This window comes from Desmodus rotundus, chromosome 10, assembly GCF_022682495.2.
Source record: "Desmodus rotundus isolate HL8 chromosome 10, HLdesRot8A.1, whole genome shotgun sequence".
NCBI classification, from domain to species: domain Eukaryota; kingdom Metazoa; phylum Chordata; class Mammalia; order Chiroptera; family Phyllostomidae; genus Desmodus; species Desmodus rotundus.
The window spans coordinates 69,171,523-69,184,637 of record NC_071396.1 but is presented as its reverse complement, the minus strand read 5'-3'; the positions used below and the strand labels follow the sequence as shown (position 1 = coordinate 69,184,637).

General features: G+C 38.2%; 1 protein-coding gene across 1 annotated transcript in view; it reads right to left on the bottom strand.

Annotated features, from left to right (window-relative positions):
* Positions 1 to 13,115, bottom strand: part of L3MBTL4 (L3MBTL histone methyl-lysine binding protein 4) — a 413,756-nt gene that overhangs the window by 117,677 nt on the left and 282,964 nt on the right. The window contains exon 15 of the mRNA XM_053913420.2: positions 1,015 to 1,188. Coding sequence (XP_053769395.1) covers positions 1,015 to 1,188 — 174 coding nt within the window. The remainder of the gene's footprint in view (positions 1 to 1,014; positions 1,189 to 13,115) is intronic.

Sequence of the window (13,115 nt, the reverse complement as noted above, 5' to 3'; positions counted from 1 at the left end):
GTATCCTCCCAATGAACAGATCTCCCCTTGGGAGTAAAGAAGCACCCTTACTGGGACCGAAAGGTATAAATGGGCAGAAAGTTGTTCCAATGCAATCTCTGCTCCCACAGAGTGGCACACAGGTCTCCCCTCTTATGCCTGCCAAATGGGCTTTGGAGCCTTAGGAGAAACAGCAGCCCTCAAGCAGCATCTCTGTCAGTTCTGGCAGAGAAAGGGTCTGTCTTTCAAGGGCTTGAACGGGAAGGCCTCCTGCCTGGGGACTGGTCACAATAACACCGCTTCTTGCTTCTCTGCTTAGTCTTAATTGGCTCCATCTCTGTCCAGTCTCCAATTACTTACTTTTAGATTTTTCTGTGTTTATTATTCACAGCACAGAGAATTGAGTTATTTTATAGAAAAGATGTTATTTAGAATGTTTACTCATTTAGGTTAAAAAATGCCAAATAAGGTTGCATTTGCAGCTCTTTAGAAAATGATTGTATGTAAATAAAATTGGAACCTGATTCTTAAAATGTAAATTTACATTTAGGAACAAAAGGATGATGTATTATCAAAAAATCAAAATAAAACTATTCAGGGTAAGAAGAAATTTTATGTGAGGTACATTTGGATTAAAGGTGACAAAGACAAGTTAACAGGTAAGAGAGGAAATCCTGATATGACTGGATACAAATACCCGGCCATGTTCCAGAAGAATCGTTTCTATGAAATGATTCCAAAGATAAAGAAGTTGTCAAGTTAAAAGGGAATCTTCCAGAATTTTCTAAATGAGATATGCTTTCTACTGCTTACATGTAATATATAACTTTACAAAAAGAAAAATTCAAATTTTTGATGAATAGAATATTTTTTAAATGACAATCAAGGCTTAAATGAATTCCATGAGCCAGTGAACATAATACCTAGAAATAAAAGCAGTTTTAAAAAATATAGCAAATTATTAGTATTAACAAATTTGTTCTTCAACTGTTCTGCATGGTTTACTTTCTGGTTCACATTTCAAACATCCCTTACCTGGGCTGGCTGTTTGCCTGTCCATGTTTTCCACTGAAGTTCCAACTACAGAGATTTTTCATTTTTAAATGTGAAGAGTCTGATTCCGAATTTTCCTGTGTTTGTTCTCTTAGACGATTGTGGAGCGTTGCCTCCTTTTTCAAGTTCATGTCAGAATACGGGCAGCCAAATGCACTGGTTTGTAACAAAATGAGAGCACAGTCGTCAGTCTATAGTGATAAATCAGTGACCCGCTGTCATTGGACCAGACGTACATCCAGTATTTTAAAACCGAGCAGACATTCTTCTTTGACTGAACACACTCACATAAGTTTCTTTGCATATTGTCCTCTGAGAAAAGGTTTAGGTTCTAGACACTGGTCAGCAGTCATGACAATACATGGTTTTTACAATTTTGGAAACTTAAAAACCTAGGAATAATATAAAGATGTACTTCCAATGGAGCAATGAAAATATTATATAAACACGACTCTAGTATTTCCTCCAATATTTATGCACTGATTTGACTATTTATATGACAAATATTCTGGGTAACTAAAATATTTACCAGTATGGGAGAATATTAGGCGTTTGTTTCTTAACAAAAATTGTGAATTTCTGAATTGTGTATTCAGAAATTTCTGAATAACAACAAAAATTTCTGAATTGTGTATTCAGAAATACAGTATCTGGATTCAGCTTAATCCTCCTGAACCTCGCTAGAAGTTTCGGGTTTGAGTGGGAAGGGACAGCTGCAGGTGAAAGAGGACAGACTAGTGTCAGGGCTGAGTCCTGCAGCCTGGATGTGGTTTGGAGCCTAACTGCAGGCTTGGGCAGAAGGATCCGCCTGGGCAAATGATCCGGTTCCTTCTACAGGCTGACCGATGGTCCCTGTTAGATTTCTATGCACTCATCCCTGTCTCCAATGAGGCCCCAAACTTCTGCTGCCGTTAGGAATGGGGCAGCCACTGTGGGAAAAAGCACAGGTGTAACAGGAGGTCACCTGCACACAAGCCTGGGTAACATATTTCCTGCTGGAGCTTCAGTTTCTCTCCAGTAAAATGAAACTGAATCCAACTCATAATGGTTGTTGTGACCATAAATCTCCCCCTCTCTCGCTCACTACACACGCGCTGACACACACACACACCATTACTACCTGGTAGCTGCTGTCATTACCACAGTGTTATCATCTACATCTGGGAAAGCCCACAGTCAAATGCTTTAATATTTAGGCAGTTGGTTCTTCTTCAGGAATTAATTTCCTATTGACTGTACATTTGCTGATACACGGTGAATAGTAAACTCTTTCTGAATATGTGAACGTTTTCTTTGTTATTTTAAGGTTATGATAAAATCAGGGACCAATGCAATTTTTCCTCTACTTTATTTTTTTAACATCAGATGTGATGATTTATTATTAAAGCACCAGGTTTTTGTTTAATATAAATGTAAAAACACAACCTTCCCTTCCAGCCAGACAGGTAGCTTAGGCAGTTTATGAAACCCAAAGCAGTGAGCTGCGCAGTACGAAAGGAAGAAAATGTATTTCTGTCCAACTATGTTTCTTTTCCTGAAATCTAGGAAGACAGATTTGGGGAAGAGGTGATTCTAAATAATGATCACAGTCAAACAAAGAAATTCCTTCATGCAATTAGTCTCATTTAATTTCATCTTTAATTCTTAGAGGTGCCAGCACCTAACATGAAAAACGTTGTCTCCTTTTTGCTCTTTGCACTGTTTTGTGAATTTTTATTTCTTCCAGAAGACTCTTGTCAGCTCCTCATTCACTTAAGTACATTGAGTTTCCAGGGAGGGCCTCCGGTCATTCTGGTCTCGGAGGGACTGTGGTGCCCGCCTATGCCTGCAACTTGGGACAGGGTGACTTGGGACAGGGTGGTCAGCAGGACACCAGCCCTGCCCCGCACGTCTTGGTGCCAGCATCACGGCTGGTCTGCTGGCAGCCTTTTCTAGACAGAAGTGCCCCTTTACAGGTATTTTCTATAATTTGTAATCATTAGCATTGATTATTCATTTATTGATTCATTAACTGAGGATCTGCTACATGCTAGGCACTTTAGAGAATATATAGCTAGTGAGTTAAGAATTATACACCAATAAATACAATTTATAAGAACAAAAAAGTTACCCCTATTGAGTGTATGCTATAGGTCCATTACAATTCACTGAGATTCATATATATTATTTCTAATGCTTATTACTAAATACCCAAATATGGTATTCATGTTATTTATTTTACAGGTGAGAAAACAGGCTCACACAGGATAAGCAACTTTCCGAAAGATGCCTGGCACTTTCTTGGGAAGCCCCCAAATTGATCGCTTAGTCATCAGCACCAATCAGGTGGGCAGAAGTTGGACAAAGTTTTAACACCACCAGAAGAAAGGAACACAAAGGAGACTGTGGCATAGTTCTTATAGAAAGAGACGCCAAGGCTGATATTCACAGAGTAAAGGAAGCAGCTGGTTTGCCATGGTCATGGCTAGGAGGACATATGTCTGCAAGTGCTGGTCCTTTGTGAGGAGTGGAGATGTGATAAAGTACTGTTCCCAATAACAACAGAGGAGAAGTGATCTGTTTAAGATGTAGCATATGGGACTTAAGGGGGATTTTAGAAAGAACTTCCTGCAGATAATAGTTGAAATGCTAACCTAAGGGAGATTGGGGAATGTTTATTTCAAGCACAGCCGAGCAATCATTAAGATACTCTGACTCAGAAGTTTTGCTGCCCATCTAACATACACTCTCAATTTGAGATTTTTTTCATGATGATTATCATGAATTTTCTTAATTTCACATCGTTACCCCCACATGGTTTGTGCTGTGTGGCACGCATGCTCTCTCTGCCTAAGGCTCGTTCGTCCAGCACTGTGGCCAGCCACACAGACCCCTTCCTCAGTCCTTGCTTCAGTTGAGAGAAATTTTGTTTCCCTTGATCTTTATTAATAAATCAGCTCCTTTAGTCATTTAATCATTTGCCCATTTCCTAATTTCATGCTAGCCCTTCTTTGTTACTTGAGGTATGAAAATTAGATGGAACTCCCTGAGCACCACTAGAATGAAGTATTTCCTGAGTCCGGGAGGCAAGTTGTGTGAGAACATTACCTCCAGATTCTATGAATCAGAGTAAAGCGTAAAATTGAAAAGAACATATTAAATGACAAAGACATACTTTTCAGAAGAAATGCTGGAGAAGAACTCGAGAGAAGATAAGGATGGGAGACAAAAGGATGTGCAAACGCAGTTGCGATGAGGAAGCTTTCAGATATAACTGCATAGTTTCAACCTGCGTCTGCTGTGAACGAGTTTGTGCGGAAAACACTGTGCTTCCTCGCATTCTTTGCAGAGAATCAGCTGTGTTAAAGAGGACATCGCAAACTCTGGCCCGACCCCGTGAAGATGCAGACCCTTATTTGTATGTGCACATGTCCACACACGGAAGAGCATGCGTGACCCTGCATAAATCTATACACAGAGAAAAAAACCTGATCGAAGAGATATTCCTCCGTGTGATAAAACCATTTAAAATTTACCTTTCATTTAGTCAAACATTGGGTAAAATGGTTCTGAAGAAAGAGTCTCTTTAGAAAGTTGTTGACATAAACTGAAATGTCTATGACTTAAAGTTCTTTGATCAAGGTAAAATGTCAATTTCCATCAATTTCTGACAGAGAAGGAAATAGCATATTCAAATTTTACTCATTGTAGACAGAGATAAGCAACTGTAAAAACTTCAGGCTAAAGTCCTGAGTAGCAAGGTCTTGGGGGAGACACGGTTCTTTTGGCTGAGCAGACCATTTCCCTCTCTCTCCTTAATTTGGTTTGTTTGTAGTTTTCAGGGAAAGAAGGAAGAGAGGAAGAGACAGCAGGAACTATTAGGTTGACCCGTATGAAACTGTAGTTTTTAAAAGTCAGAAAATCAAACACTGGGAATTTCATATGGTTCAAATGAATAATTTATTTTAAAAATGTCAGCCTCAAGCTCATCAATAGCAAAGCAGATGAATAGAAGGCAAATGCTAAAGAAGAAAAAGCTGCTAGAGAGCTGTAAACTTTTAAATGAGATTTTTGACAGATCTAAAACTGAGAGCCTAATAGTTCTCTTTGTAAATAGAAACATAAAAATGACTGCAATTAAAAATATTGGTTTTGCTATGAACCCCAATGTTCATAGCAGCACAATTTACAATAGCCAAGTGCTGGAAGCAACCTAAGTGTCCATCAGTAAATGAGTGGATCAAAAAACTGTGATACATTTACATGACGGAATATGCAGCAGAAGAAAGGAGCTCCTACCCTTTGCGACAGCATGGATGGAACTGGAGAGCATTATGCTAAGTGAAATAAGCCAGGCAGTGAGGGACAAATACCATATGATCTCACCTTTAACTGGAACATAATCAACAAAAGATAAAAGCAAACAAAATATAACCAGAGACATTGAAGTTAAGAACAACCTAACCATGGCCAGAGGGGAGTGGGGAGGGGATAGTGGGGAGAGGGGTTTTCAGGAACTACTATAAAGGACACATGGACAAAACCAAGGGGGAGGGTGTGGGTGGGGGAGAGAGGTGGGTTTGGCTGGGGTGGTGTGGAGGGATGGGGAAAAATGCAGACAACTGTAATTGAACAACAATAAAAATTTTAAAAAATAAATAAAAGCTAACATGTGACTTAGATTGTTGCTGATTTTACTTCCAAAAAGATTAAGAGCAAGTATAAACGATACATGTTGGAAAGCAGACCAGGAAGGAAGAAGCCTCGTAGTATTTTAATACCTACTGAATGTAACACAACTTTTATTACATTCTTCTCAGAGACGGGTAAAACCCAATTGTTACATATGAGATTACAAGTATTAGGGTCAACTTTCTTCAAATTCCTGTAGCTTTAAAATGAGATTGCCCAAGATATTATGGGTAAATTTTCTCTGATTCTAAGTAACTTTGTCCATAAAACAGCTGCTACTTTCACTTGTCATCAAAGGTATTATAAAATTGAATGTACACAGCAAGAAGGACTTTATTCAGAAATGACTGACATATAAAAAGCGGTACACATTTAATGTGTACAACTCGATAAGTCTGGGGATAAATATACACCTGTGAAATCATCACCGCCACTAAGGCCATAAATATATATTGTATTTTGCCATCTATAATGTGCACTTTTGCCCAAATTTTTGAGGCAAAATAAGGATGAGCATTATACATGGGTAGTACTAAAATGTGGGTGCACATCATACATGGCAAAATATAGTATGTCACCTCTCAAAGCTTCCTGTTATTATTTATTTTTTAGTGATAAGAATACTTAAGAGCTACCCTCTCAGCACATTTTAAGCATACAGTGTTGTTAGCTATAGGCACTATGCTGTGTAGATCTTCAGAATTTATCTATCTTGTATAACTAAAACTTTATGCCCTTTAACAATTCCCTCACCATCCCCGCGCAAACCCTGGCACCCCCCATTCTACTGTGCTTTTATAAGTCTACTTTACTTATTTTTTTGAAGAAAAGTTTATCATATTCTCCTCTAATAATGATATTTTTACTGTGTTTCAAGGATATCCCTTAGATATCATGGTCCTAATAGGTCTTTTTTTCTTTTTTATTAAATTACTCGGGTGACACTTGATAATAAAGTTATGCGGGTTTGACTCTTTCAGACTCCACACACTAGTGGAATCGCACAGTGTCTGGCTTAGTTCACTTAGCGTCATGATCTCCGGGCTCACCCATGTTGTTGAAAATGACAGGATTCCCTTCTCTGTAAAGGCTAATATCCTACTCTGTATATGCCACAGTTCTTATACATTCACTCATTCACTGGCATTTAGGCACTTTTCATGTCTTCGATATTGTGAATAATGCTGCAACGAGCATGGAAGTGCAGGTATCTCTCGGAGATCCTGATGTCATTTCCTTCGGATACATACCCACAGTGTGATTGCTGGGCCATATGGTAGTTCTTTTTTTAACTTTTTGAGGAACCTCAACACTCTTTTCCACAGTGGCCGTACCATTTTGCATTCCCGCCAACAGTGCACAGAGGGTCCCTTTTCTCCATACCCTTGCCAATCCTTATCTTCTTCTTATTTTTTAATAATAGCCATCCAAACAGGTGTAAGGTAATATCTCATTGTGGTTTTAATTTGCATTTCCCTGATGGTTAGTGACATTGAGCACCTTTTCGTGTACCTGTCGGTTTTCTGTATATCTTTTTTGGAGAAATGTCTATTTCAGTCTTTTGCCCATTTTTTAATCAGGTATTTGGGGGGGGGTTTGTTTTGTTTTTATTGAGTTGTATGAGTTCTTTAATATTTTGGATATTAACCCCTTATCAGACATATGGTATGCATAGATTTTCTCCCATTTAGTAGGCTGCCTTTTCATTTTGTTTCCTTTGCTGTGCAGAAGCTTTTTAGTTTGATGTCGTTCCACTTAAAAATCACTGCCAAGACCAATGTCAAGGGGCTTTTCCCTTTAATTCAGTTTGAGTTGATTTTTGTGTAACGTAAGATAAAAGCCCAGTTTCATTATGCGTATGGATATCCACTTTTCACAACGCCATTTATTGAAGAGACTGTCTTTTCCCCATTGTGTATTCTTGGCACCCTTGTCAAAGACCAATTAAGTGTACATATAGGGGTTTATTTCTGGGCTCCATTCTGAACATTGGTCTACATGTTTGTTTTTATGCCAATGGCATATTATTTTGATAACTATACCTGCGTACTGTAATTTGAAATCGGGAAGTGTGGTGCTTCCAGTTTTGTTATTCTTGCTCAAGACTGTGTATCCACAGCAAGTTATTGTAGTATAGTAACTTTTAAACATTTTTCTTTTAAAGTAACTGATGCACCACCATTACAATATTATTCTGAATTTCAATATACACTTACCTTTACCAGTGAATTTTATACTTTCATATGTTTTCATGTTGCTAATGACAACATCAAGAGGACACCTGTGCTAGAATTTTTATCTGACAAATATTGCAAAGCAACCATAATAAAAATGCTTTAATGGGCAACTTATCGACACACATGGAACGAATGAAAAATGGGAACAGCAATCACCCAAGATGTACAAGAAGGAAAACTCGGAATGCAGCTCTGAGGTGTCACTCAGGCTCTGAGGTCTCTAGTTGGTCTGCCTCCTCCTCTCCAACTCCCAGAGCCTTCATATGTTTATTAGTGGGAGTAACAGAGAGATTTTTACTCCATTGTTCTGAAAGTAGAAGTTTCTAACAGTAATTTTAATGTTAAAAAACTTTATTGAAGGCTCCTCCTGGGCAATGAACCTTTGTTTACTTCTCTTTTTAAAGGAAGAATTTATCTGAAAACACCCAGGGAATCCTGAAGCAGCAAAAGAAGCTTTTGACAGGTCAAAGGGTTTCAGTCCTCCTTCTACCTCCACCCTCACCCTCTGCAGATCGTGACTTCCTCACAGGCAACGACGAAGAGCGTTCCACTCACTGTATCAAGGTAAGGGTTTCACTGGATGCAGAATGAGAGTTTAGTAGCTGGCCGATGTGCATTCAATAAAGGCTGTTTCTCTACCTCTCTATAATTCATACTGCTATTAGTTACAGGAATTCAATTTTCACATTGCAGATGCATTTGAGAGAAATGTGTCATTAATTCTTTCCTTCCTTCTATTTGTTATAAACGTATGCTCTTAGACCCAAGTTGAAATTCTTTTGCATAGCATTCAAAGACCCCCTTGCTCTGACCCAGACCACCTTTCCAAGCTATCTCCATCTTCACTACTCATAAAACCTAAGCTCTGGTCACATTAGAATAATCAATGCTCCTTAGATTTAAAATACATTTTCCAAATTCCATGAATATCTCATCATACTGTAATTTGTATATATCCATCTTCTATACTATAGATCTCTTAACATCAGAGGCCATAATTGTTCATTTCAGAGTGAACTCAGTAAAATGGGTGAGCAAGCTCAGCAAGCTGCTGAGGTGCTGAGATATAAGGTTGCTGAGGCTATTTGGGGTCATTTATGGTTCCATATAAATTTTTGAAATATATGTTTTATATCTGTGAAATATGTCATCGATATTTTGATACGGATCGCATTAAATCTATAGATTGCTTTAGGAAGTATGGGCACTTTAATGATGTTAATCTTCCCAATCCATGAACACGGTATAAGCTTCTATTTGTTTGTGTCTTAATTTCTTTCAGTGGTGTGTAGTTTTCTGAGTACAGGTCTTTTACTTCATTGGTTAAGTTTATTACTAAGTATTTTATTTTTCTTGTTGCTATAGTAAGTGGGGTTTTCCCCCTAATTTCTGTTTCTGGTATTTCACTGTCAAGTGTACAAAAATGTCTTCAGTTTCTGAATGTTGAGTTTGTTTCCTGCTATTTTGGCAAATTCACTTATGAGGTCGATTAGCTTTTTGATGGAAACTTTGAGGTTTTCTATGTACACTATCATCTCATCTGCAAATAATGACAGTTTTACTTCCTTCTTTCCAATTTGGGTACTTTTTATGTCTTTTTCTTTTCTGATCACTATGGATAGAATTTCCAATATGATGTTGAATAGAAGTGGTAACAATGGAAACCCTTGTCTTGTGCCTGATCTTAGGAGAAAGACTTTTAGTTTTTTCCCCATTGAGTATGATGTTGGCTGTAGGTTTCTTGTATATGGCCTTTATTATGTTGAGGTATGCTCCCTCTACTCCCACTTTGCTGAGTGTTTTTATCATAAATGGGTCTGTACCTTATCAAATGCTTGCTCAGCATCTATTGATATGATTATGTGATTTTTGTCTTTCATATTGTTTACATGGTGTATTATATTTATTGATTTGTTATATTGTATCATCCTTGCATCTCTAGGATGAATCCCACTTGATAATGGTGTATGATCATAACATATTGCTGGATGCGGTTTGCCAATATTTTGTTGAGGATTTTAGCATCTGTGTCCATCAGCAATATTTGCCTGAAGTTTTCTTTCTTTGTTGTGTTATCTGGTTTTGGAATTAGGGTAATACTGGCCTCATAAAAAGAGTTTGGAAGTTTTCCTTCTTCTTGGAATTTTTGGAACAGTTTGAGAATAATTGGGGTTAGCTCATCTTTACATGTTTGGTAAAATTTTCCCCAGCAACTGTCTGGCCCAGGGTTTTTGTGTGCCAGAAGCTTTTTGATTACTGCTTCAATTTCACTAGCTGATGATTGGTCTATTCAGGCTTTCTGCTTCTTCTTGGCTCAGTTTTGGAGGATTATATGTTTCTAGAAATTTGTCCATTTCATCCAGGTTTTCAAATTTCTTGGCATATCACTGTTCATAGTAATTTCCTATGATCCTTTGTGTTTCTATAGTATTGACTGTAATTTCACCTCTTTCATTATTGATTTTATTCACTTAGGTAATCTCTTTTTTTTTTTTCTTGATAAGTCTGGTTAAAGGCTTGCCAATTTTATTTTTTAAAAGAACCAACTCCTGGATTTATTTATCCTTCGGATTGTTCTTTTAGTCTTTATGTCATTTAACTGTGCTCTGATCTTGATTATTACCTTCTGTCTACTCACTCTAGGCGTTGCTGTTGTTCCTCTAGTTTTTGTAGATGTACGGTTAGGTTCTTTATGTGAAATTTTTCTTTTTAAGGTAAGTCTGTATTGCAATGAACTTCTTTCTCAGGACTGCCTTTGCTGTATCTCATAGGTTTCGGGCTGGTGTGTATTCATTTTCATTTGTTTCCAGATACTTTTTGATTTCTCCCTTGTTCTCACTGTTTACCCATTCATTGTTTCATAACGTTATTCGGTCTCTCTGTATTCGATTTTTTTGAGATTTTTCCTTGAGGTTGGTTTCTAGTTTCAAGACATTGTGGTCCAAGAAAATGCTTGATGTGATTTCAATTTTCTTGAATTTGTTGAGGCTTATTTTGTGTCCTATCCTGAGATCTATCTTTGAAAATGTTCCATATGCATTTGAAAAGAATGTATATTTTGCTTCTTTGGGGTGAAAGGTTCTCTATATATCATTTAAGCCCATTTGATCTCACATGTCGTTCAGTGCCACAATGTCTTTGTTGATTCTTTGTTTGGAAGATTATGTCCGTTGTTGTCAGTGGGGTGTTAAAATCCCCTACTATGAGTAGGGGATTGTGCTGCTGTCTGTATCTTTCTTGAAGTCCTCCAAGACTTTCTTAATATATGTGGGTGCTCCTATGTTGGGTGTATGTATGTTTACAATGTATATAGCTTCCTGGTGGATTCTTCCTTTTAGAATTATGAAATGACCTTCTTGGTCTCTCTTTATGGCCTTTGTTTTGAAGTCTATCTTGTCTGATATAAGTACTGCTGTCCTGCCTCTGTGTGTGTGTGTGTATGTGTGTGTGTGTGTCCATTTGCTTGGAATATTTTTTTCTAACCCTTAACTTTCAGTCTGTTTAAGTCTTTTGTTCTGCAGTGGGTTTTGTGTAGACAGCATATATGCGGGTCATGTTTCCTTATCCATTCAGCTACCCTATGTCTTTTGATTGCAGCCTTTAACCCATTTACATTTAAGGTCACTATTGTTAGGTAGGTATTCATTGCCATTTTTTCCCTTTGTACCTGTGTTCCTCTCTCTCTCTCATTCTACACCTATACCTTCATCTTGTTAAAGCAGTCCCTTTAGCATGTCTTGCAATGCTGGTTTGGTGGAAGTGTATTCTTTTAACCTTTTGTCTGGGAAGCTCCTTATTTCGCCTTCCATTCTAAATGAGAGCCTTGCTGGGTAGAGTAGTCTTGGGAGAAGCAGGTCTTTGCTTCTCATTACTTGGAATATTTCTTGCCATTCTCATCTGGCTTGTACTGTTTCTGCTGAGAAGTCAGCTGCTCACCTTGTCGGAACTCCCTTGTTGTTTTTAAGACTCTGTCCTTGTCTTTATTATGATGTGTCTTGGAGTAGACCCCTTAGGTTCATCTTGATTTGGACCCTCTTGCGTGAGCTTTCCCTTCTCCAAGTTAGGGAAGTTTTCTGTCATTATTTTTTTAAACTGGTTTTATATCCCTCACTCCTTTTCTTCCCTTTCTGGTAGTCCTATGATGTGATGTTGCTATGTTTCATGTTGTCCTGAAGTTCGCTTAAGCTATCCTCATGCTTTTGGAGTTTTTTGTTTTGTTGCTCTACCTGCATATTTCGTTCTACCTTGTTTTCCAGCTTGCTGATTCTGTGCTGTGCTTCATCAGCCTGCTTGCATTTCCTTCTAGTGCTATTTTTATTTCAGATATTGTATTCTTCATTTCTTCCTGGTTCTTATTTATAGTTTCTATTTCCTTTTTCATGCTGTTGTAGTTCCCACTCAGTTCCTTGTACTTGTCACTAAGTTCCTTGAGCATCCTTATAACCATTTTTTAAAATTCTGTATCTGATAGAGTGCTTGCCTAAATTTCATTTAGCTCTTTTATTGGGGATTCTTCCATTCCTTTCAGTTGGGGTTCTTCATTTGTCTTCCCATTTTAGGCAGCTCTTTTTGTTGTTTCTGCATCTTTGGGTGCTCTGCTTTGACTGTGTGTCTTCATGGGGTGGACTTCTGTCGTAGGGGTTCTGTAGGACTAAGTGGCGCAGTCTCTTTGATCTCCCTGTTTGGATGCTCTAGGGTTGCCCTTTCTTCTGTTTGTGTGGGCTCCCTTGCTGTACTTGAGCTTTACCGACTGGTCTTCTTTATTGATGGGTTCTTCCCTCCAGCAGGCTTACTGGTAGCCACTACTCCCACCCTATCTGGTATGCTGTTAAGCCCCTTGAGCTTGCTGCTTTCTCGTGGCTTTTGGAAGTTGTGGGTATATCACTGTCGGATCCTAGCTCCAATTATGACCTTTCAGACTTTGAGCATTTCTTTTAGAGTGTTTTCAGAAACCACCTGGAGCTGGACTGGGTCTGACTGGGATGCTAGACTGCATCTGTGGAAGGACTGGATCAGACTTGGAAACAGATCTAGGGCTGGGGGAAAATTAAGTTTGACTTGAGTACTGGACTCAATACTGCTACATTACTAATTCAATCAAAATACAATTACAGTAATATGTCATGGACAACTTTATAGCTTGAATCGGCAAGTGCCTTTTCATTTGGAATATTC